General features: G+C 37.5%; 1 protein-coding gene across 3 annotated transcripts in view; it reads right to left on the bottom strand.

The window, feature by feature from the left end:
- nr2c2 (nuclear receptor subfamily 2, group C, member 2) overlaps positions 1–16767 on the bottom strand; it is a 31753-nt gene extending 14986 nt beyond the window's left edge. Inside the window, exons 1-6 of one of the 3 annotated variants that reach the window (XM_081349908.1) lie at positions 16588–16767; positions 14123–14247; positions 8424–8525; positions 8142–8303; positions 2292–2397; positions 238–417 (exon numbers count right to left, since the gene is read on the bottom strand). In XM_081349908.1, the coding sequence (XP_081206034.1) occupies positions 238–417; positions 2292–2397; positions 8142–8303; positions 8424–8525; positions 14123–14188 (616 nt within the window). In that variant the 5' untranslated portion in view covers positions 14189–14247; positions 16588–16767. The remainder of the gene's footprint in view (positions 1–237; positions 418–2291; positions 2398–8141; positions 8304–8423; positions 8526–14122; positions 14248–16587) is intronic. The other 2 variants (XM_081349909.1, XM_081349910.1) reach the window with 2 other exon arrangements.
- Between the last annotated feature and the right edge of the window lie 6708 nt (positions 16768–23475).

Genomic DNA, 23475 nt, shown 5'->3' with positions numbered 1-23475 from the left:
AAACGATCGCTGCACTGCTGTATACGCACCGCAACTGGAACGGATCGCCGGACTGCATCCGTGAGCAGTGTGAAAGCTCTAACCTGTTAACATGGGTACGGAAAAAAATACGCACCGCATACGCACTGCAAACGGAGTATGTGTGAAACGGGCGTGAGGGATGTAAAAAAAAAATCAGATCAAGTTAATGCTCTCAGGCACACGATCATGTGGTCTAAATTGGTTTTAAACACTCACACTCCATCTTCATGCCCATCTCCAAGCATTTGCGGAGACGGCAGAACTGGCAGCGATTGCGATGGTGTTTGTTGACCACACAGTCCTGGCTACTGCGACAGCTGTACGTCAAACTCTTGCGCACACTTCGCTTGAAGAAGCCTTTACAGCCTTCACAGCTGACGGCCCCGTAATGCCTCCCTTCAAATACACAAACACACACACAGATGAGACGGGTGAATGAAGGTTTTGAGTATTGTGTGTGTTTTAAGTTTCACTGAAAATGGACTGGAGTAAGGGTGTATAAAAAATGTTAATGTTGAAGATATGGTATATATATATATTAAGGTGATAACTTGTTGAATTTTTATTTATTTTTATTAAGTAATAAAACATACATAATCAACGTTTTTTTATGTTCTTCCAGGGAAAATAATGACTATAATTTAGAATGTTACAAATCAGACAGTGACATCAATGTAAAAAAAAAAACATCAAACATCATATACATATATAATATAATCCAAAACTCACATGTAAAAACATAGTTTGGCCCTGTTTACAGCTGTATTAAGATGTGTTTTGGTCGATCAGATCATGGGTGGACTCTAAATACAGGAGTAAACGGGTCTAAAACACTTTGAGCTCGTCCAGTTTCTCCACTTCCAGAGTTAGTAGAAAACACATTCGACCGGATTGCTTTCGTAGTGTAAACGCTCATGTGATCGAATGTGTTCAAACAGCCACTAAAGACCGTCTTCTCTCCGTCTACTGATCTAATGCGGGAACATTATGGGAAGAGTGATAGAGCGGGATTTAAACTCTGTCGGCTGAAGACTCAAGTTTGGTTTGAAGATGAAAAACGTATGAAACTCAATGTTCTCTCATCATTCCTGATTTCTAACACACACTCACAGCGTTCGGCTGATCTCGCGTCTGTCAGAGCAGAAACTGAAGCTGATGCTCTCCGTGTGTTTCTCCGTCGTCTCCGTGTAAATTACGTGTGCTTATTGTCCATTAGATCGTAAGATCTGGAAAACCCAAACATTTCCTCACCCATAGACTCTCCCCTCGAAGAAATCAGGACAGAAGTGTTTGAAAGTGGACAGAAGAGACGGATTAAAACACCAGGTGTAAACGGGAATGTGTTTCCCTCGTCTACTTGTGATCCGATCGGCCGAAACACATCTTTATACCAGCTGTAAACAGGGACATAGTTATGGTCAAATCAATCTGTAAACTAGAAGATCCAGGTGAACAAAAGCACCTGAAGCAGAGTAGGGTTTCTAACTCCTTTTCCCCTGATCCCATATTATTCCCTTAATATTTGATTAAAACTACAGTGCTTCCTTGTTTAGCCACTATATCGTTGGCAGATGACATTGTGACACTCGGGTCGACAAATCTTATCATTGCGCACTAGATATTGGCATTTAAAGTGACCAACAAAACTTCCTTTTGTTTTCGCATGACCTTTTGAGGTGTGATGTAAATCTTTATTGTCTTGCACCTGAAATCAGACATAGACATCTAAAAGCATGAATGATCAAGCAGTCTACTAGAAAAAAAATTCTTTCAAAGATTCAGTATGAACCTCACATACTTGCCAAATCCAGAGATTAGTTCGGTAACACTTTATTCTACAGTGTCCTTGTTACATATGTAACATGTAATTACCATAGCAATAACAGTAAATTATGCATAATTACATGCATCTAACCCTCAACCAAACCCTAATCCTACCCTAACCCTATAGTAAGTACATGTAGTTGTTTAATATTACTCAGTAACAATGACACCTTAAAATAAAGTGTAACCATTTGTTCTTTCTCTGTAACTTTTGTTTGCAGTCAGCCAATAAGATTATAACTGGCCTAGGCTGTGTTTCCCAAAAGCATTGTAAACATCAAGAATGGTGGCACTCATGGTCTTTACAAACTATTTAGGCTTGCAATGCAGGAAAATGCACATTCAGCATCAGAGGTGTGCAGTGTGAGAATGAGACTAATATAATAAACCTCTCTCATATGTAATGTTGTGTAATGTGTCATTATTTACACTGAACGTGTTTGTACCTGAGGCTTTATCTCCACACACCAGGCAGTACTCGACAGGCTGGGCTCGGCTCACGTCTGCCCCTTTACCCAGAAGCCTCTCCACTGACACGGCATCTGTCACAAACTACCAGAAAAGGCAGGAGGATTAAGGTCCTTGCACACTGAGTCCATATTCGTCATTCAGTGGCTCTGAATTGTCAAAACATCATAAATGCTTGGTACAGATGCGGAAAATACAGCAAATCGAATCCGATCCGATATTTTTTATGACGGATGAAAGTTGCAGTGTGCAAACGTGATTGACACAACATGAGGTCGTATTTATTTTTTATAAATGTATTTTTTATACGTGAATTTCGGACTCAGTGTGCAAGGGCCATTACTTACTACCATTCAGGGTTAGGATTTATAGAGCACAATTAGACACCCACAGATCAACCCAGGGCACAGATGAGAGTACATTATATATCCCACTGTGCAACAGTAGAAATGTGTGATCTAGTACAGATTGTACTCTATTTTCATGAGAACTAGACATAATACAAAAATATAATTTTTTTTATTCACAACAACAAGCATTAGCACATGAATATTTAATATATGAAGCATTTTCTCAACAGTTAGTTCTGGTCCTCTGATTTGCATTCCAACAGATCATGATATTTAGTGTAACATCACAGGAATGATTATAACATTTGCATCATCACAGCGACTGCTTGTTCTCCTAGTGTTATAAACCAGTGGAGTTTGTTTTTGATCTGTTCTATTCATGTCTGTGTTTGTTTTTCATCAACTTTATTCATCACCTGACAATAAATATTTCACAGACTTTTTTACATTAGTGCAATGACAAATTAAAGCAGTTATTTTATTTTAGAAGCAAACATGTATTCGCAATATCGAGTTTTTTTTACGAGTAATATGTAAATATGTCAATTTGGTGGCTATAAAAATCTTACACAAGAGGGCAGCAGAGTTCATCACATGTAAGGTAATTGTTCACATTTTATTAAAACACATTTAAAGGGGAACTATGCAGTTTTTTTTAGCTTAATTTACCTAGCTTTAACTGAATAGCTTTGCAGTCATTGGAATGGTTATATGACTTTTTTCCGGTTGAATGGTGGCCGTCTCGCTTCCCCCTAGCGCCTTTGAGCGGAAAAACCACCCTTGCAACTTTGGGCCGGTGTGGTGCACTAATGAGTCCTATTGAAGAGATGAGTCCGAGCTTAGGACCCAAACAATCCGATTGGTTCAAAGCACGTTTTATGGGTAATCGCTTTAGTGCCTGGTTACAAATCATACAAAATCACTTTATTATAGAAGCCGTATGTACTACGTTATAACGAGTCATTAATGTATTTAAACGTATGTTTCATATACTACTATTTAACCGAAGCTATAGATTGTGAAATTAAACATTTCTCGTTGTTAGTGTGTTTTTTAGTTAGCTTAGATAGTAGCATACAGCTAACATTATCCGATGATCGTGCTGGCTGAGTTTTACCTGAGCTAATACTAGCTTTTTAGCCTTGAGTAAAAAGAACAGGCGCTATCTGTATAAACAAAAAACATATTTGAGCTTAAACAAATACATTCTCGACTGAAAAACTCTTAAAACTACATTTCATGACACAATAACAATAGTGTTTTTAAATTTTGTGGTCACGTTAGGTACAAGTTATCGCGAGAACAGATTTAGATCAGGCATACTACTAGCATAGGGTCCTAAGCTCGGACTCATCTCTTCAGTCGGACTCCTTTGTTCACCGCACCGGTGGGGAAGTATCGCATGATATCAGGTCTTGCGATGTAACAAATTGCTTTACGGCACTGCACACATTCATTTATAAATTAGCCTTCTGTGTATCATACATGCCTCAGTGGACATGGCTCTGTGCGTTCCCCGGCTTCTTTGAAAACAAATGCACATGACCAGAGGGAGAAGATGGGAGGGGGGAGAGTCGCAAATGAGTTTTGACGACAGTGTTGTCAAATATCTACTCTGAAGCTGTAGGGGGAGCTCTATAGAGAAACCTGCGAGCAAACAGCGAGAAAACAGTGAAGAAATTGCCAAAACTGCATAGTGCCGCTTTTAAGTATTTTACATGTTTTAATTACAAGATTTGTTGGTCATAATATATATATATATATATATATATATATATATATATATATATATATATATATATATTTTTTTTTTTTTATATATGTTACTTTTTACATCCTTGTTTTATTCAATTGTTTTCTAAGTGTTTTACAGCTTAATGTTCACTTAAGGTAGCCTATGTCTAAAGACATTGACTTAATAAATAAACCTACGCTAAAAAAAAAGTTACTGAGTGATGATTGCCACAACTATTTTACATTACCGCTCTCTCTATGTTTTATTGAATTTATTTTTACAGGTCTACCATTATTATTCTTATGTTTTAAATGACTACGCTGAGAAAACGACAAAAAACAAACAAAAAAAAGGTTGTATGTTCCAGTATGTTATTTTTCTCAATACTACACGAGGTAATAAAACATTGTTAAGTTAGTGAATTGATCGGATTCTGTGTAAAAATAACGCACGTGAGAACGCGAACATGTGAACGGCTCTAAAGCGGCTCAGATGAAGTCGGTTATGCAATATCATTATCAATATCATATGCAATATCATTGCAGCACCAAAGGACCATATACAAATATTAATATTTATTTTATACAATACAACTATTATGGCATTATATGCGTTAAATAGGAATACATTGTAATAATGTTAATCTCATGGGCACAGTATGCAATACCTGCCCTTCATCTCATCTCCATCACAATATCTCTTTCTTCTTCTCGCAGTCTCCCAAAGCTGAGCTTTATTGATAGTCTTTGCAAACTGATTGTTTCTGTCACTCGTTTAATAGTTTTATCCTCAACAGTTGTTTGGTTTAGCTACTTACATCTCGAAGGCTCGCACTTCAAGGGCCGTTAACGCGAGCGAGCAACGTGAGCGACGCGCTCCCTTTCATCTATGCTCTGAACGCCCGTCTATTTCGCTTCAAACGCTCGCTTTATACGCGCGTCCTATTCGCTTTGGACGCGCGAATGGATTCAAAATGTTCAAGCGTCGAACTAGACGCGATAGACGCGAATTTGACGCTCTATTCGCGTTTGGTGTGAACGCAGCATAATAACAGGCTGCGATGTCAAGATTGCGATGCTGGAATGTGTGTGTGTGTGTGTGTGTGTGTGTGTCAGAGAGAGAGAGGCACGGGCGCGATCGAACAGTGGAAACATAAAAACATTAAATCGTTAAAACTGCTAAGTGTTTAGCCTACTTATATTTGTGTAAAACACAACATACAACATGTATTATAATTATAATTTTAAAATAACTCGAATTAATATGAAAAAATGTTATTTTCTAAATACTGTACGTACATTAAAACAAAACCTAAACAATGATGTACATAAAATAAAAAAACCTGATTTATTTTTAATCTAATTCCCTGACATTCCCCGCTTCTGATTTGCAGACACACTGAGGGGGCGGGGCATTACGTAAACAAGGACAAACGAAAAGGCCAATCATTTCGCAAGAACGCGGGTATTTTGCATATGTCTCAGAATGCTTGTCCCAACAGTAGTAAACCTTCTTAAAATGTACGTTTTTTATTATTTTTTATGTGCTCAAGATTTCTCATAAACAGCTCTGCGATATAACCAACTTGTTTAACTTACAGTTCTTATCCTTAACTTATTCTACACTTTGTAGCTACCGTCATGCACATTGATAGCCAGTATCGGGACTATAAATACAGGTCCATCTCACATTGTAAAAGTGCTGTTGAGGCAGTACAATACAATAATTGGAGGCGACAGACGAATATTAGCACTTCCAATTTTTATTTTATGTATTTACATTTCTAAATGTTTTCAATGATTTAAAACATCTTTATCAACTGTCATAAAACGGATTTACTGCTAAAGGCACGAAATTAGGAGGGATCAACTGATCATCTGATCGTTTGATTGATTTAAGCCAAATATTCACCTCCATATATTGTACACAAATTATGAAATGAATTGTATGTTTTAGGTTGGTTTTCAGTTTGTTTATTAGCTAAGTTCTCTCACTTTTCCAGTGTGTTTGTCACCATGGTAACTGATTGGTTTAGTTCTGTTCAGGTTTGTTTAGTTAATTAACCCCTCTAGTTTGCTGTCTTTTTAAGCCCTGTGTTGGTTTCAGTTCTTTGTCAGTTCTACGTCATTTTATGTTGGTTGTTCTGTTCCTGAGATTCTGTTTTGAGTTTATTTCTAATAAAGACTTCTGCACTTAGATCCTTAGAGAGTAACTCATTTAAAGTGAACAGTAAACATACAGAAAATAATTGTTTAATTTGAATGATATAAATTAAATACTTTTTTAACAAATAACTTAATGACGGCATTTATTTATACAATTTACAAGCCTCGTGAGATATTAAAATTCCTAAAAAATCTATCTAGGCTGTTTGTGACACTGAAAATAAAATGAAATAAAGTTTGATGAAAGAGTGACGACAGCGATAGTGTGTTGCGCTGACTATAGATAATCAGACCTCATGTGTGTTGAGCATGGCAATAGCTATAAATCTGTTGACCTGCCTTTTATAAACTTTAGATTAAAATAATAACAATATTAATCAAATTACTTACCGTTCCAATCGGAAAAAAATCAGTAATGCATGTTTTAACATGCTGGTAGGGAAACTTAAATCACAATCTTCTGTCAGAAATGGGAAATGCATCCCGTCTGACCAGAAGCGGTGATATAACGGGGAAGAAAAAGAAATGACCAGATTATCAAAACGTGCGAGTATCTATTTACACCGAGTACACCAATAGCATGCCTTGTTGACGGATGCTATTTACACTAACTCCGCCCACCAGTAGTCTGATTAAGCCAGAAAAAAATACATAAGAATCCCGCTGATAACAGGATCAGTGGCGTGGATATTAAAACGGTAACACTAACTTTTGACACTTTTGCCTTTTTCCAAACTCATTATTCTCCCTTGTTCCACAGCATATCAGTTTATTTTAAATAAAAATTACAAAAAAGTTAGAAAAAGTGGAAATAAAGTGCCTAACAGGTATAGAATAGTGTGTAAGGGTAAGGAGAAGCATCCATTTATGATTTTAATAGACACTGAATATGTTGTTATTATTTGACTGTTTTATAATATATCGGGCTTATGCTTTTTATATATCCTGTTAATATTTACCGGGCTTATGCTACTCTGAACAATGCCTGAACTTTGTATTTTGAGCACTTCTTGCGTTGTTTTTGCCTCTTCACAAAGACTCGCTTAACTTAGTCCTAAATTGTAAGTCGCTTTGGACAAAAGCGTCTGCTAAATAACTAAATGCAAATGTAAATATACTACAATACACTGGGGTGCGAATAGAACCTGCCAACTAAATAAATAACATCTAACAACTATTTGCACTTAGTGCAAAAAAATTCACAGTGTAAACATCATTTAACACTCAAATGCACTCACATGTAAAGAAAGCATTTTTTTCCTCTTTACACTCAGTATAAATAGCATCTATCATTTAGTTAAAATAGCGCTGCCTTATCCAAAGCAGAAGCAGGGAAATTCCCCTCGGCCAATGGCACTCTGCGTGTGACAATTCAGCTTTTCATGATGGATTTTACTATTATAAAGTCTGGGACAAGAGTAGAACAATAAAAAAAACATTCACTTTACAGTTTCACTTGTAAAGTAGCATAAACAAAGGAAGATGGTGAAAAAAAAAATGTATATAATAATAATTTTTATGTCACCTCCATATAGTAAAAAATAAACGTGCCCACAGTTGAAGTGTGTGACTTCATACCTGGATTCGTCCGGGCACCAGACTGTCAGCAGTGGCAAAGATGAGCTGTTTGGCACTAGAGCTCTCCGGTGATGCCAGGATAAACTGCTGTTTGGGAACCGTGTTTGAGTCCAGTGCCGTCACTATCTGAATCTTCTGACCCGTCTGCTGGTCAGTGACTATCTGTGGGAGAGACAGTGTGTGTGTGAATGTGTCATCATCCATGACAAAGCATGCATGTGTGTGTGTGTGTGTGTGTGTGTGTGTGTGTGTGTGTGTGTGTGTGTGTGTGTGTGTGTGAACCTGTATTCTCTGCGGGGTCGTGATGGAGGGGTCAGTGGAGATGATCTGAATGCGCTGAGGAGAGTTGCTCATCACTGAGCTGTCTGATGGAGACGACTGTACCTGCAACACACACAGTACATTCATCTTCATCTGAGAGTCAAAGACAGTGTGTTTCCATGGTAACCAAGTGGTTCGCTTCAACAAAGAGCCCAACAAAACAATTGAAAAATAAAACATATTTTCATTCGCTTGCTAAATTAAAGGCATTCACTGAAGACAGTTTGTGCACTGAAAATGAGAATGAAACATTTCCCACTGTTGTCTGTACATGTTAACATTAATGGCTCAAGATTTGTACATTATTGGCATCTGTTGAGCAGCACTGCGTGGGTATATCATCACACAAAATCACTTTCCCGAACATTTCCGTTCACAGTTCCACACTGTGCGATATATAATAGTCCTTTACGAGTGTTGCTTGTCAGACTGTACGAACGTGATCATCGCTGTAAGCCATGACACACTGTAGGATCTCAGTCGTCATTAATGTCAGACTGTACGACAGTCAAGACGTGTTACGCACGCGAGAAAACTCGTCTGGAGTTTTACATCATCAATGACACGTTCGGTGATGTGAGCTTCACTACACGCGGGACTGAAATGGTGGCTACAAAGAAATATCTAACGCTAATTATGGTCATGGCTTGCCTTGAAAAACGAAGACAATGTGACGGTGGTCGTAGGAGAATCACTGCAGGACTGAGAGTCAAATCTTCTGACACAAATCTGTGACACTATATTAGGGCTAAGAGATATACACAAATATACCTTATTTTACCAATGTGAGGGAAGATAAAATACTGTAAAATATATATAGGGATGATTTAATTGGTTTCAGGCCCTAGTTGAATTTATTTCTCTGTCTTTTTGTATGTTGGACTTTTATGTTTGGTGGAGAAACATCCTGTAGTTGGCAAAATGGACTTTTATTTTGACAGGAGAGCACCTTGGGGAAGGAAGGCCTTCTTTAAGAGAAATGGCCAAGCAAGTTGAGGAAAGGGAGGCTTGTGATTTGATCCTGTTTGAATCAAACAGATTGAGGCTTTGAAGGCGTTTATGGATTAATTACCCATCGAGATTCAAGAGAAGACTTGTTTTTTGGGGGTGTTTTTGCCATTTCATCACGTTTGGAGGATTATTATAATTTTTCTTGGACATTTTGATTTGTTTTTTGGGGCTCAAGGACTAAGGATTCACACATAAGGACAATACTTCTCAAGCATGGACTATTTGATCAAGGACTCTCGGATAAGTGTTATTTTTTCTGATTTGACTATTGAGTTATCAATATACTTTGTTGGTTAACCTGCTTATGCCTATCTTTGTCTGATTACAAGTGTTGATTCAGTTTTTCCCCTTATTAATTAATGTCTTGTGAGTACCCTAAACTTTTAAGTGACTACTGGTTTACTTAAATTGCAAGTCCAGTTTGTTACAACTCATCAGAGGTCAAATCTGATCGCAACGCTCATTAATCGGCTGTCGGTGAACACATCAAACTAGTGAAGACTTCAGATTTTAGCCAAGGATCAGAGGAATCTTTTAGGATTTGCTAAATTTGTCTCAGACGACCAAATCGTGGCCAAAATCGCACAGTGTGCACGACCCGGCTTAAGGCTACCTAGACAGACAAATCCCTGACAATATTTAACCCTTTATGGTACATTGTTGCCATATGGCAACTATTAATTTCAGAAAAAGTACAATATATTGCACTATGAGAATTAAAAGGGCAGGCCTTGAGGGAGTCAATGATGTGCTGTTTTTATGTCACATGACATTTGAATGTCCCTCCAAAACCTTTCCCACCTCCCATAGTTTTACTGTAAATTGAGAAAATATCAATGTTTGTAGAACGCTGTACCACAGTGGAAATGCTGTAATGTATTTCCCCATGGGATTCATTTTTTTTATTTAGTAGCATCAACAATATGATTGCAGTTATTTATTTATTTGAAGTGTTAATTGTAGTATAGTTGTATTCATGTATAAATAAACTGATTTCTTCTTTTCAGAAAATTAATACAGCAATATTTCACGCAAAGGCCATTTGTACGATTGAAGCTATTTCATGTATTAAGACTTATTTGAAAAAATATTTAATGGTTAGAACATAATGCATACCATAAGACTTAGTTAAGACTACAAAACCATTATATTCAAAACTACTTCTTTGCTTTCACTATTTCTTAAAGTGCCTCTTTTATACTTTTTTTCTGATATTACCTTTCACGTATGGCGTAAAAGCGGTTTATGAATGTAAAAAGTCTCAAAGTGCATGACGGATGGAGTGATTTTCATCCACAAAAAACAATTCTGAATTGCCTGAATGAGTCGTCAGTAATTCCAATCTTATTCCTTATTCCAATTCCTGCTCGAACCTGCGTAAGTTTGAAACTAATTTGCATAATTCCAGCCTGTGGTCTTGATTGGCTGATCAGCGTCTCTTAGCTCCGCCCTCAAACACTGTAGTGTATCTGAGACTGGAAGAGTTTGGTTCGTGTTGTTCATGTTGAGAAGACGCTGTTTTCTGAAATTGATACGGTAAAACCCACGCCATCGTTACTGTTCGTATCACTGTGTGTCAAGAGCTGAGAGTCAGATATGATAATGAATGTTTGGTTTCTGACCAATCAGAGCAGAGCAGCTGTCAGAGAGGCGGGGCTTAGAGAGACTGAATCCTTGATCGAAGCGTTTCAGACACTGTAAGAGCTGATGCTGCAGTGGAGATAATGAGAAATGTTGTTTTTTGTATGTTTTTTGACATTGGATGCATGTAAACCTACAGAAGGAGACTCCAAAACAAAATTAGGAGCCTGTAAAATAGCATAAGAAGAGCACTTTAAATCCCTCCTTGTTCTAACCAGTACAATTTCAGAACTTTTTTATTGTTAGTGCTTCTTGTGTTTTAGCAGAAACAGTATCTGTGAAGAGTTTCATTCAGGATTCGGGCGCCATCATAGCACAAAGACTGCACTTATTACAAATTACTTGCTCCTATCATCTGACCACGGCTCTTTAGCTATATCTCTCCTTTATAGTGCTTTTAGAACTTAGTGTTGACTTTGACACTATAAACCATGACATTTTCTTGGATAGGCTCGAGAATTGTTACATTTGTGGGCAGACATTAGCATGGTTTAGGTCCTACCTATCCAATCACAACTAGTTTGTTAGTGACGAGATGTCAGACCAAACACAAGTATGAGTGCCACAGGGCTCTGTATTCGGTCCTATACTTTTCTCCTTGTATGTGCTTTAGTGAAGGACATTTTCAATCAATCATAACTAACATTCCTTTTTTCTTGCAGGATTAACATTTATATGCTTTTGAAGGCTAAATGAATTCTGACAATATAGGTATTAGTTACTGAAAACAAGACAGTTGTCTAAGATGTCTACTATAACTTCAATAAAAAAACTTTTCAAATGGTTCAAATTTTAGCAGTGCTTACTAGAGCCAACAAATACGATTATATCAACCCAATTTTAACATCACTTCATTTTAAAATTCTTCTCATGAACATAAATGTCAGGTTTGGGTGAAGGGATGAAGAGAGGACTCGAGATGCAAAACAATGGGCTTTTATTTGTTATAAAAAATTACAAAAACTACCCCGTGGGGTAAAACAGGACCGGTCAGCTTGACTTGGCAGGACAAGACTTGGTAGCAGGAGACGACATGGCTTCAGGGATCAACACACAAGGAATGTATGACAACGAACTGGCACAGGACTGCAAACACAAGGAGAATAAATAGGGCAGATAGCAGGTAACGAGGGAGGACAGGGGGGGTAAATTAATCAATAATCAGAAAACAAGAAGGGCACGGTTAGACAATAGAGGTTATGCGTGTGACGTCACTGTCGGCTGGAGTGACTGCAGTAACACACACTGAGTGACAGAAAGACGAGCTTCAGTATTAGTTTTCAGCGTGAATGCTGACACACACAAAACGCATCTAAAACGAGAAAGAGCTTAATTGAGATTAACTGTACAACTAGATTAGTATATTAGGTATATATGATATAGGTATATTCTTAGAGACTGACGAAAGCTACAGAACAGAGAAGCAAATGGATCGCTGCAAATCACAGAAACAACTGGATTACAGGGAGCGAAAGCTGGATGTGCAGTTTTCATTTTGTGTCAATATGCTGAATTTGGGGTAAAATTGATACCTTATATTGTATTGTTATATATTGCATTTACAATCGTATATTCTGCATAATTGGACGTTTTTAAATTAACACTGACAAAAAACTAAACTTTTTAGGGCTGGATGATATGAAGATGTATATAGCATTGATGTCAGTGATCACCCGGATTTAGACCTGCCGATATTGTATTTATATAAAGCGTTCACAAGCAAATTTGCTTTATTTCTCCGTCATCTAAATCAGGCTCATATAAATGTCAGGAAACATGATTCCTGCGGCATGTCAATATCTGTGGATCACTGGATCTTTGGTAAGTTGTAAGGAACACTATATCGAGCTTTAGTTTAAACTGATAATAGTTTGTTCTACTCGTGTTTTCACAGTTTCCTCTATTAACTCCAGTCACTCAGCAGCTCTTCTGCCACTCAGTCCGGCTGAGGGAGTGTGTTCCTGCGGGAAAGTGACGTCAATGCAAACCCTCAATAAATAGGAGAACACATGGCACATAGAAACAAACATGACAAGCCATGTGCTCAAACAAAACATGCAGCCAATCAGAGCACTCACCGACTGCGAGTCACGCAAAACAAGACAACAAGAAAGCACGTGGCTGAAGAGACAATAAAGCTTTAAATGTCTAGCTCCCGCAAATCTGTCCGTTGATAGATCCTAGAATATCAATGAAGTAGGCCTAGATCCTTTTCCTAGAACTGTCCGGGGCTCTCTCATTTTGAGTATAACCTAAAGACCTATTTTGTTTAGTCAAGCATACCTAATATGTAGTAATAGACTGCACAGAGGATGAGCTGATGCTGATCCTGGGGGGACACTACATCCAGTAGTGATGGGTCGGTCATGAATGATTCGTTCATTTTGAACAAATCTTTAATATGACTCGGGACTACCGAGTTATCTCAGAGAGTGATTCGTTCATTTTGTGTTGACTGCGCATGCGCAACATCCTATGGGTTCTGTATTGGAAACAGAAACGATTAGTTCATCTCTCGAGTCTTCGGGTCTGATTCGTTTGAGTCTTTCGTTCTTTTGTCACGTGATGAACGAATAACTCGAACCCGAAGACTCAAAAGATGAACTAATCAATTCTGTATCCGGTTCTACAGACTGAACAGCTCAGGTTATGAGGATGTCACGGGGTGAACGGACGGCTCAGATCGGGAGGTGAGGCAAACTAACAGACTGCATAGCCTGAAGACCCAGAGAAATGAATGAATCGTTTCTGTTTCTCACAATTTGGCCTTTTCCTTGCCTTGCAAATCTTTTTCTTATTCTAAATGATGCGATCAACATTTGATGTGTTTGTGGAATTTGGCTAACATGTAACATTTTTAAATACATTCTGCTCAAATGAATGAAATGACTCGATGAAAAAAGAGTCGTTCATCTTGATAAATGAGATTCAAAGATCCGAGTCCGTAAAATGATCCGAACTTCGCACTACTAACATCTGGTCCTTCTCTCTCTCCCATGATCACTCACCTCTGAAATCTGCTCAGTGGTCAATATCTGCTGAGCCAGCACCTCCATATTGGTTGTCATGGTCATGTGAGGTCATTAGAAGTGTCTGATTGGACCAGTTCTGCATCTGCCAACAACACCTCCACCTATGTGCCAATCAAATATTGATTATGTTTCGCAAGCACAACATTATCCAATACTTGAAATGGACAGTAAATTTCTGCATTTTTCTCAAAGATTTTATCTAGGCAGGAAAAAAAACACTTTAGTCAAATAGTTCGCATTTTTAATTCCAGCACAGATATGCTCATCGTCCAGGAAAGAAAGAAAACGCGTGTGTATCAGTATCAGAATATATGATCCGTGCATTATGTCTTAAAGTGACAGTAGCCTAATATTCCTGCTGCCTGTGTTTTTAATTCTGCTAAAAATCACTCACTGCTCTTGACTGAATAACTTTTGTAACTGTCATAACGATTTATCTATATTTAATTTATACAGTGAATTATTCAATTTCTCTACCTAATCTGAACTGTTAGATTTACCTGAAAAACAGTGTTTATTTCAATTTCATCTTTGTTCTATATTGAGTTTATCTGTGCTTTTGCTTGTAGTTTGATTATTTGTTCTAATTTGATTACAGGCTTATTTATCTTTAATAGTGTTTGAAATTGATATTTTATATTATACTTGTGTAGAATTTTTTATTTTGCATTGTTCTTGCATTCCATGTCTGGGGTCTCATTTATAAAACTGTGCGTAGGAACCTTACTAAAAGTGTACGTGCGCCGAAAGCCAAAAATGGTGTACGGCAAAAAATATTCAGACTTATAAAACCATGCGTACGCCAGAACCTGCGCAAAATTCACTTTATTAATCCCAGTCAGCGGAAAATTGCGCACACATGAGTCTCCACCCAGAAATAACCATATATGGAGCTTACAACGCATAGTTTTACTATGCATATCCTCATTTGCAAATAATTTGCATATGATTAATCATCCAAGTGATACCATGTTTAACGGTACAAGACATTAGGAAAATATGAGATACGGATGTGCTTCACATTACATTGATCAAAATAATTTAGTAGCCTATCCTTGCCTTGTTTTAAATACATTTCAGAGAAAGTTTTTCTCAATCTTTTCCACTAGATATACATATATCTTTTCCACTAGCCAAATTGTATATTTAATTGATTTATATTTTTAATGGAAACAGATAGGCCTTGTTGTGCATTATTTGCACGAAAATATTTTCTCAGACAATCTGCTATTATCATGATATGCAATTATCTCTGTAGTTCAAGGATTAAAACACAACATGCCACAGGGAAAGTATTCAAAAGCATCGCATCCACTACAAATATTTATTGAATATTTATTTAAATGTAATTTAAGTGTTTAACTCCATTAATAAGAATGGCATATTTATTCTAAATGTTTAATAAAAGCCAATGGCGAATCGAGCTTCAGTGTGTCCGTAGAGGTTGGAGTTTATAACATTTTGCGGACAAAAAAAAAAAATCAGAACAGTCAGATAAAAAGTCACATTAACCTTTTTTATTTTTTATCCCATGGCGAAAACAAGCTTCCATACAACTGATCATATTTTATTTTATTACATGCAGTCATTGCATATCTTATAGAAACCATGTTGTATTTAGAATGTTGTTGGATGACAAGAAAAGCTGCATTTTTTTCATCAATGCAATGTTAATTCTGGATAAATTCTTTATCACTTAATATAAGTGTAAAGACAAAACCTTATTTCCTTGTATTTAAAAGTGATGTAGATGTTTTCCGTCATTTTTTTATTCAATTATTTGTGTGCCTTGCTTTATGTTGTCTCCTTCTACACTTACAAATGTCATTATAAATGTATATATTCGTTTATGTTCAATAAAAAAGCACCCTACCGCCTCATAGCGGAAGTCATGTTCAAAACACAAAACAAAATGGAGATTCTGGCGCAAGGCCAAGAAAAAAAACACAACATAAAGGCTTGGTTAAACGTCCGTTAAAAAGAATTAATACTCAAAACATAAATTATTCCTCATGGCAGCAATATTAATGTCAAATCGACCAAAATGAGTGAACACAGGCGAAATCCTCCGACTGAAGGACCCGCGGTGGCAAAGGTAAAAGGGTCGAGTTCATATGTTAGCTCTCATGCTAACCAGCTAATACTTCAAAATGTATTAACCATATCAAAATAATTGATTTAATTATACTTGTATACAGCAGTTGCTGTAGAATAAGAGGAATATACCGGGCGATCTAAAGCACACTATGCTCGGGTTGGGCTTTTGTCGTTAAATAAACCCACCAGCTCGCTTGTTGACAGCTCGGATGAGTTGTGAGGACAGCTCGGGCCTGTTTCTCTGCAGCCACACAACAAAGCTGCACAAACGGGGTTATTATTATTTTTCACGCGAACGTTTTGACCAACCATTGTGCGACATGCAGAAATGAAAAGCTGCTTACCTGTGATATGAACAGACGTGTTTTTTAATGCCCTCGCGTTTATTGCACATTATTTGTTATTGTTTTTACTCCAGTGAAAGGTCATAGTTCGTGACCCCGTTTGCCAGCGTGCGAGAGTTTCTTCTTGTCGGGCGCGTTCACGTGCGTCTGGAGCAAGGCGCCGCTGACGTCATCGTGTCTGTCTTCAACACGAGCGCTGATTGGTTGCTTGTTTTAGACACTTTATTCACAAAGATTTGTAGTTAAGATAACATGTGAAAAAAAAAAAAATAATAATTATACCTACGGCAATCCTAAGTTAATTATGGGCTTCTGTTTTTCTTTTAATGCTTCTAATAAATAACAAACGGGCTTCTTGACCTTCATAAACACATTGTCATTGCACTATTTCTTTCTGCCTCCACACAAGTAATAATCTTATGTTTAAAAATCATAATTAATGCATTTCCTGTATTGTCAAATTTCTCATTCAACCTGTAGATCTTGATTTGGAGCCGTTGCATGTAAAACATTTTTATTAACTGATAGCAAGAAAGAATAATGAGAGGTATTAATGCAACTTTATGAAATAAATGTTATATGGTTATTCTATAGCTGACTGCACTTCTGTTTTACAAAATAATTATATTTCAGACAAGCAAGAGATAGGGGTGATGGTGATGAACTATAGCAAATGATTTTGTTTTTACAACACATAGCCATGCAACATGGAATAAGGATTTGTACATGAAAGTATAAACATATGATATAGTTATTCTATACTTTTATCAATTCTATTGAAAAACATGAGAAAAAGGTGAATAAAGACTGAGAGTCAATGTTCAGAGATTATTTATTATTATTATGTTTTGAACTATGTTGTATAGCTGTGTTTTAAACTAAAAAAATATATATATATTTTTTTAATTATTAAAAAATTACATTATTTTATATGAAAAAGTTAATAATTGTATTTTATTGAGCAAATATTTTAGTTTGTCTTGTATATTTTTTTATTAGATCAGATAACATTTTAATCTGTCATATGGTCATGTTATAATGTACATGACTACTATGAATTACGATGGGGCATGTTGTCACAGTTAACTTCCATTCTTTCGGAGTATATCAAGAATAAAGTATACACTGTATAAATAAAACAAAACCACATAATTGTACTAGACAGACATGTGGGAAATTAATGTGGGAAAAAATAAATACTCTGAACCCCCTAAGTAGATTTACACAAACTGAGAAAGTCAAACAGTGTTAGGTTGTGCCCGCTCTCCCTGTGGGCTTCAAACGAGCTGAGCTTGATCGGGTGTGTTTAATAAGAGTGACAGCTAAACTGACATGTTGTGGTCTCATATTTGTCAGTGTTTGGTTTTGCAAAGGGACATATTTCTGTTTAGCCAAAGGTAGCAGAGATGCCTCGTACTCGTGTGAACAGGGCCGATAACTGAACAGAGCCCATCAATGCTTGAAGACTATTGCTGGACAGTGACAAGAGATGCTCCACTTAATCATTACAACAAGACACAAACCAAGAAGAGCCGAGTAGACAACTGTATGTGCATATTAGTTTTTTGCCTTTTTGTCATAATACATTTGATTTATATAACCATGTCGCTCCTTTTCAAAGTGTTATAGCTGTTAAATCTAGGTAGTTTTTACTTAAACTATGATGTGATGAATATGGTTACCTTGATTTTTTTTTTAACCTTCATCCTTCGCACTTTGTAACAAATCTTTCCCTCGCGGGTCAAAATGACCTGAAGCCCTAAAATTATACTTACATTTTTTTTTTGTCCAGAAAGCTTTTTTTATTTCATTTTGATACTATTTTTACAAAATTTTAATGCAAATGTTTTTGGTTATTTTTTTATTTTATTTACCTGTAAATTACTTGATTTGATCAATAAATAATAAAATGTATAGTAATTTAAGCACATTCCTTACATTCTTTCAACTTAAATTCAAAATAACTCACAATTTCATGCATAACCCTTTTAATTCAGCTCAAAATATCTTACATTGGGTGTCTTTGCCCACCTCTTGTGAAAAACAAATAATATAAGATGATATTTCATGCCTGCGTCCCAGTGTGCATACTATCCATCCTAAATAGTATGTGGCATTAGTAATTGTCAATACTATTTAGGGCAGATAGGGTGGATATTATGCATATTGGGACGCAGGGCATGACTCTTGCCTCTAGATGGCCTTATAGCTCTATATGGAGGAACGAGGTGTTCCGCTGGGTCCTAAAGTCCGTTCTTCAACATTCAGATACACATGTAGACGTTATAAAATATTTTTTTGGTAAAGGTTTAGCGCATGAGTTTGAATTTGGAGCATTTTTAGCTTTTGTCTATGTACTGAAGCATTCTTCGCTTTCCATTCATTCCTGACGGATGTGTTACTTTTTTAAATTTCAACCATAAAACTCCTCGAATATAAACAGGAAGGTACTATATATAGTGGGAGACGTGGGATGGAAGTAAAACATTTTGTTTGAGCATCAGTAACTCAGTGGTTGTTTGTGCATTATCTCTCATAATTTGACACATGGTAGCCACATTTGTCTGCTAAAAATAAAACACACTTGGACACGTACAATCACAGATTATGTGAGTTAATGTCAAACACAATGACTACAAGGGTGAGTTGTAACAATGAGAGCTAAAGGGCTGAAATAAGATCCACTATCTAAATGTATGCAAGAATGTTTTTGATGAACAAAGAATAATCAGTTTTGAATAAAGTGAAACAATTTAAACTCACAAAAAACATTGTACTGTATTTCTTTAAGAACTTTAAATTTAGCACAAAAACAATTGCCCTGTGTGTGTGTGTGTGTGTGTGTGTGTGTGTGTGTGTGTGTGTGTGTGTGTGTGTGTGTGTTGTCTGTACTGTATTCCTGTCAAATAACAGTACAGTCACTACATGTTTCTATCCACCTGTTTTATGTGAATTTTGGGATATCACATTAAAAAAAAAACGCTGGATGTAAACGCAGAGATGCACGTACATTCTACAAATCTACACAAAAAAAAAAAATCGAATGTGCTCAACTGACAGCACGATTGCAAAGCATCAAATCAGACTAGAGAAATAGCTACTTTAGATTATGCAAGTCAAATAACTGTATAATGATGGCTGGGCAAAAAATAATCTTAATGATTTTTTTTACTTCCTGAAAATATTTTTTTTGGTCACAACATGTACAGTGTTGCTCACAGTCACATGCCGCTTCTCCTGTGAGCTCCAAAGGGTGATGCTAGTGTATGATATTGATGACATAACCACAGCTCTTTTCTGACTTGTCAAACTGACCACATGATACAACAACACTCCCTGGTCTCCCCTTATGCATAGATGTAAAATGTAAAAACTTATATGTTTTGGAAACAGTAGCCAGTCAATTGTTTTAAAGGGGTGGTATAATGCCCCTTTTTACGAGATGTAAAATAAGTCTCTGATGTCCCCAGAGTGTGTATGTGAAGTCTTAGCTCAAAAAACCCCACAGAATTTTTTTTTATAGCATGTTAAAATTTTCCATTTTTGAGGGTAAGCAAAAACACGTAGTTTGGTGTGTGTCCCTTTAAATGCAAATGAGCTGCTGCTCCCGGCACAGAAGGCAGAGTTTAAAGCCCAATTTATACTTCTGCGTCGAACTTACGCCGTAGCTACGTCGTAGGCTGTGTTTAGCGCACGTACCCTTCGGCGTACCCTGACGCGCACCTCTCCAAAAATGTAACAATGCGTCAATTCTACGCAAGCGCTGTGATTGGTCTGCTAGAACCCCTCCCTCGGGTTTAACATGGTCCCTCTGCATGAGTAATTGTGCGTCAACGCGGACAGTGACGCAGAAGTATAAAACGTAGTGGCTCCAGCGTAGGTCCGACACAGAAGTATAAATTGAGCTTAAGAGCTTGTGTGTGTCTGTGTTTGTTAGCAGCTCCGATAACCTCACACAGACAAGCACTAAAATGTCAGAAACTGTTCTACCTTTTATGTTTAAACTGAATTTGGAAAAAAAGGAGAAGATACTTGTTTTTGTTATGATACGTAAAACCATAGATATCATATAAAGGCTAGATGGCTCAAGGCGGAGTCACTTCCGGCATCACCGGCGGCCATCTTAGGACAGGGCTCTGTGAATTAAGGTGAGTGAGCAGCACGCACACAAATCCTCTTATCTCGCTGAAATCTGGACGGATTTACAAACGGTTTGGTTTCTTACAAACGTTATTAACGTGGCTATAATTCTGAATGCTTAAACATTTTGAACATAACTATTCATATGTATGCAGTATAATAGCTACATCTCTGACGTTTATAACAAACCAAACCGTTTGAAAATCGGTAGAAAATTGAGCAAGTTATGGTTATTTAAAAGTACATGCACCATGTTATGAGTGAGCGAGCACCCTGTCGTAAGATGGCCGCCGTGTGCGGATGTCGAGCTCCATTGGCCAGCAGCGCGGACGAGCCATCTAGCCTTTATATGATATCTATGCGTAAAACATGTGTACGTAATACGCCATGTGCGTGTACCGGAAGTGTATGTGATATTGAACATGTGAATCCCAAGAAAAGATGTTCTTATCCACCTCTGATGTCGTCGAGTAATACTTTGTGGTGGCAGCGGTAAAACAACTATAGTATCATCCGCGTGAGTGTTCGTGACCAGTGAAGCGAGCCCAATCTGTGTAACGTTATATGGCTGTGTGGAACGCCGTGGGAGACCACTCCGTGACGCGCTCTCTTGTACATGTGTGGGATCGTAAAAGAGCATTGTCTGCGTGATAATTGCTTATCAGTCCAGAGAATACAACAAAATACGGAAAAGAACGACTACTTTTAACGTGAGTACAAGATAAATGCGCTAAAATGGCAATACATCTACCAATGATGAACTGGTCTGACCCCGATCTGAGTGAAGCAATGTCTTTATTTAAAGGGCACCTATTATGCAAAATTCACTTTTACATGGTGTTTGAACATAAATGTGTGTTGGCAGTGTGTGAGCAAAACCACTCTAGAATGATAAAAATCCACCCAGTAGTTTTTTTACTATATCAATAAATCATAAGCACTGTCTCAGAACGCCCTGTTCTAGATTTCCCTCACTGTGACGTAGAAATGAGCTAAGCCCCACCGACGTGATTTGATTGACATCTGGTTTTGGCATAGACCCCGCCCTCGGTGATCTGTGTACACCATCCTCCATTGTTTCAACGACAGCCGGTAATGTCTCCTAAGAAGTGTAGCAGTAGGTGTTCTGTTGTGGGATGTAAGAATGGACATAGTCTTCACTGACATCAGAGCCACTGAAAACGCAGCGGATGGATTTTATTTATGAAGAAAAGGCACCACTTAAACTTCCTAAATACGAGATTCATTTTCTGACTGACTGTTTATAGTGAACGAGGGTCAAAGTTAATCCTCAAGTGTGGATCGTTGCCTACTGTTCGCGATCCAATATCACCTCCAGAAGAAGTAAGTGTATTTTATGATTTTTGAGCAAATAGTCATTTCAATCGATGTCAGCCAGTTCAACAACAAATGCGTCTAAAGCTATTTATTGTCGCCGTCATAGGATGTCTCAACAAACAACGTCAGACAGTTTTATGTCACGTAGGCATTTTTTTTTTTGCAGCATTTACAAATGTAAATAAATTAAGGTCTGCTCTATCTCCATAGGCAGTAGGCTATATAAACGTCTATCTCCCTCCCCTTAAGAAATAAATAAATAAATCGTTTGTACTTAGCAAACGTTATCACAGTAGTGTGTGTGTGTGTGTGTAGTTTCAAAAAATTGCGCGAACGTTATCACAGTTCGTGTGTGTGTGTGTGTGTTGCACATCCATAATGGCAAAGGGGACGCGATTAAAACTTTGTAAGTACATAAATGTATCAAATAACCATTCCGAGACGTTTAGTCCATTCTCATTCGTGTTTATTCTGTGCCGGAGTCTCTTCATCATCTGGGTCCAGCAGCAGGGCGGGGATATGCAGCTCATTTACATTTAAAGTGGTAGACGCCAAAACAGCTCTTTTTAAAACAGGCCCCAAAAATGACATTTTCAAATGGTTATAATAAATTAACTGTGGGGTATTTTGTGCTGAAACTTCACAAATGCATTCTGGGGACACCCAAGACCAATATTACATCTTCTAAAAAGGGGCATAATAGGTGCCCTTTAAACAAAAAATTAATTTGCACCTGGAAGATGAAGAAATAACGGCTGCAGGAAAACAAGCTGGGAAAATATGTAGAGGATTTGGAGATTAAAATGACTCAATGCAAGTGGGCTTAGCGATGCAGATAAGAGAGAGCCTGACACCTTGTGGAATTTCTTTGACGGACAACTAAAGTTAAATGTGAACGTCAGAATCCACAGCCTCCATCTCAAGCATCAATGACTTTGTGACTAGAGCCAGAACTTTAGCACTGAAATGCCAGTTCACTGACGATGAGCTCAATGAACGTTTAGTCGAACTTATCATTGCCAGTACTTCTTTTGATGCTTTAAGAAACGACCTATACAGCAAACCTAAAGGTCACCCCATTGCCGAAGTACTAGCAGAGAGGCGAAAGTACGAAGCCTTAGCAGCTGGTAATGAACAGATACAACAACTTGGTATGTCACAGACTGAAAATGTCCATGCTGTAACAAGAGGGCGGACGTGTCAAAACTGCACCACAAGCCAAGGCAGTGCCTTGCATACAGCGATATATGCTCTATATGCGGTAACAGAGGCCACTGGGCAAAGTGCTGTAAAAAGAGCAGACGACGGTGACAGCTATCCAGCCAGAACAGAAGAAGTAAGTCACAAACACGCCACAGATACCAAAGCCACGTTCAACCCATGCAAAGACGAGTCCAGCATTAGCACTGT

The sequence above is a fragment of the Scardinius erythrophthalmus genome, assembly GCF_964197995.2.
Source record: "Scardinius erythrophthalmus genome assembly, chromosome: 20".
NCBI classification, from domain to species: domain Eukaryota; kingdom Metazoa; phylum Chordata; class Actinopteri; order Cypriniformes; family Leuciscidae; genus Scardinius; species Scardinius erythrophthalmus.
This window is presented reverse-complemented; position numbering and strand designations above follow the sequence as displayed.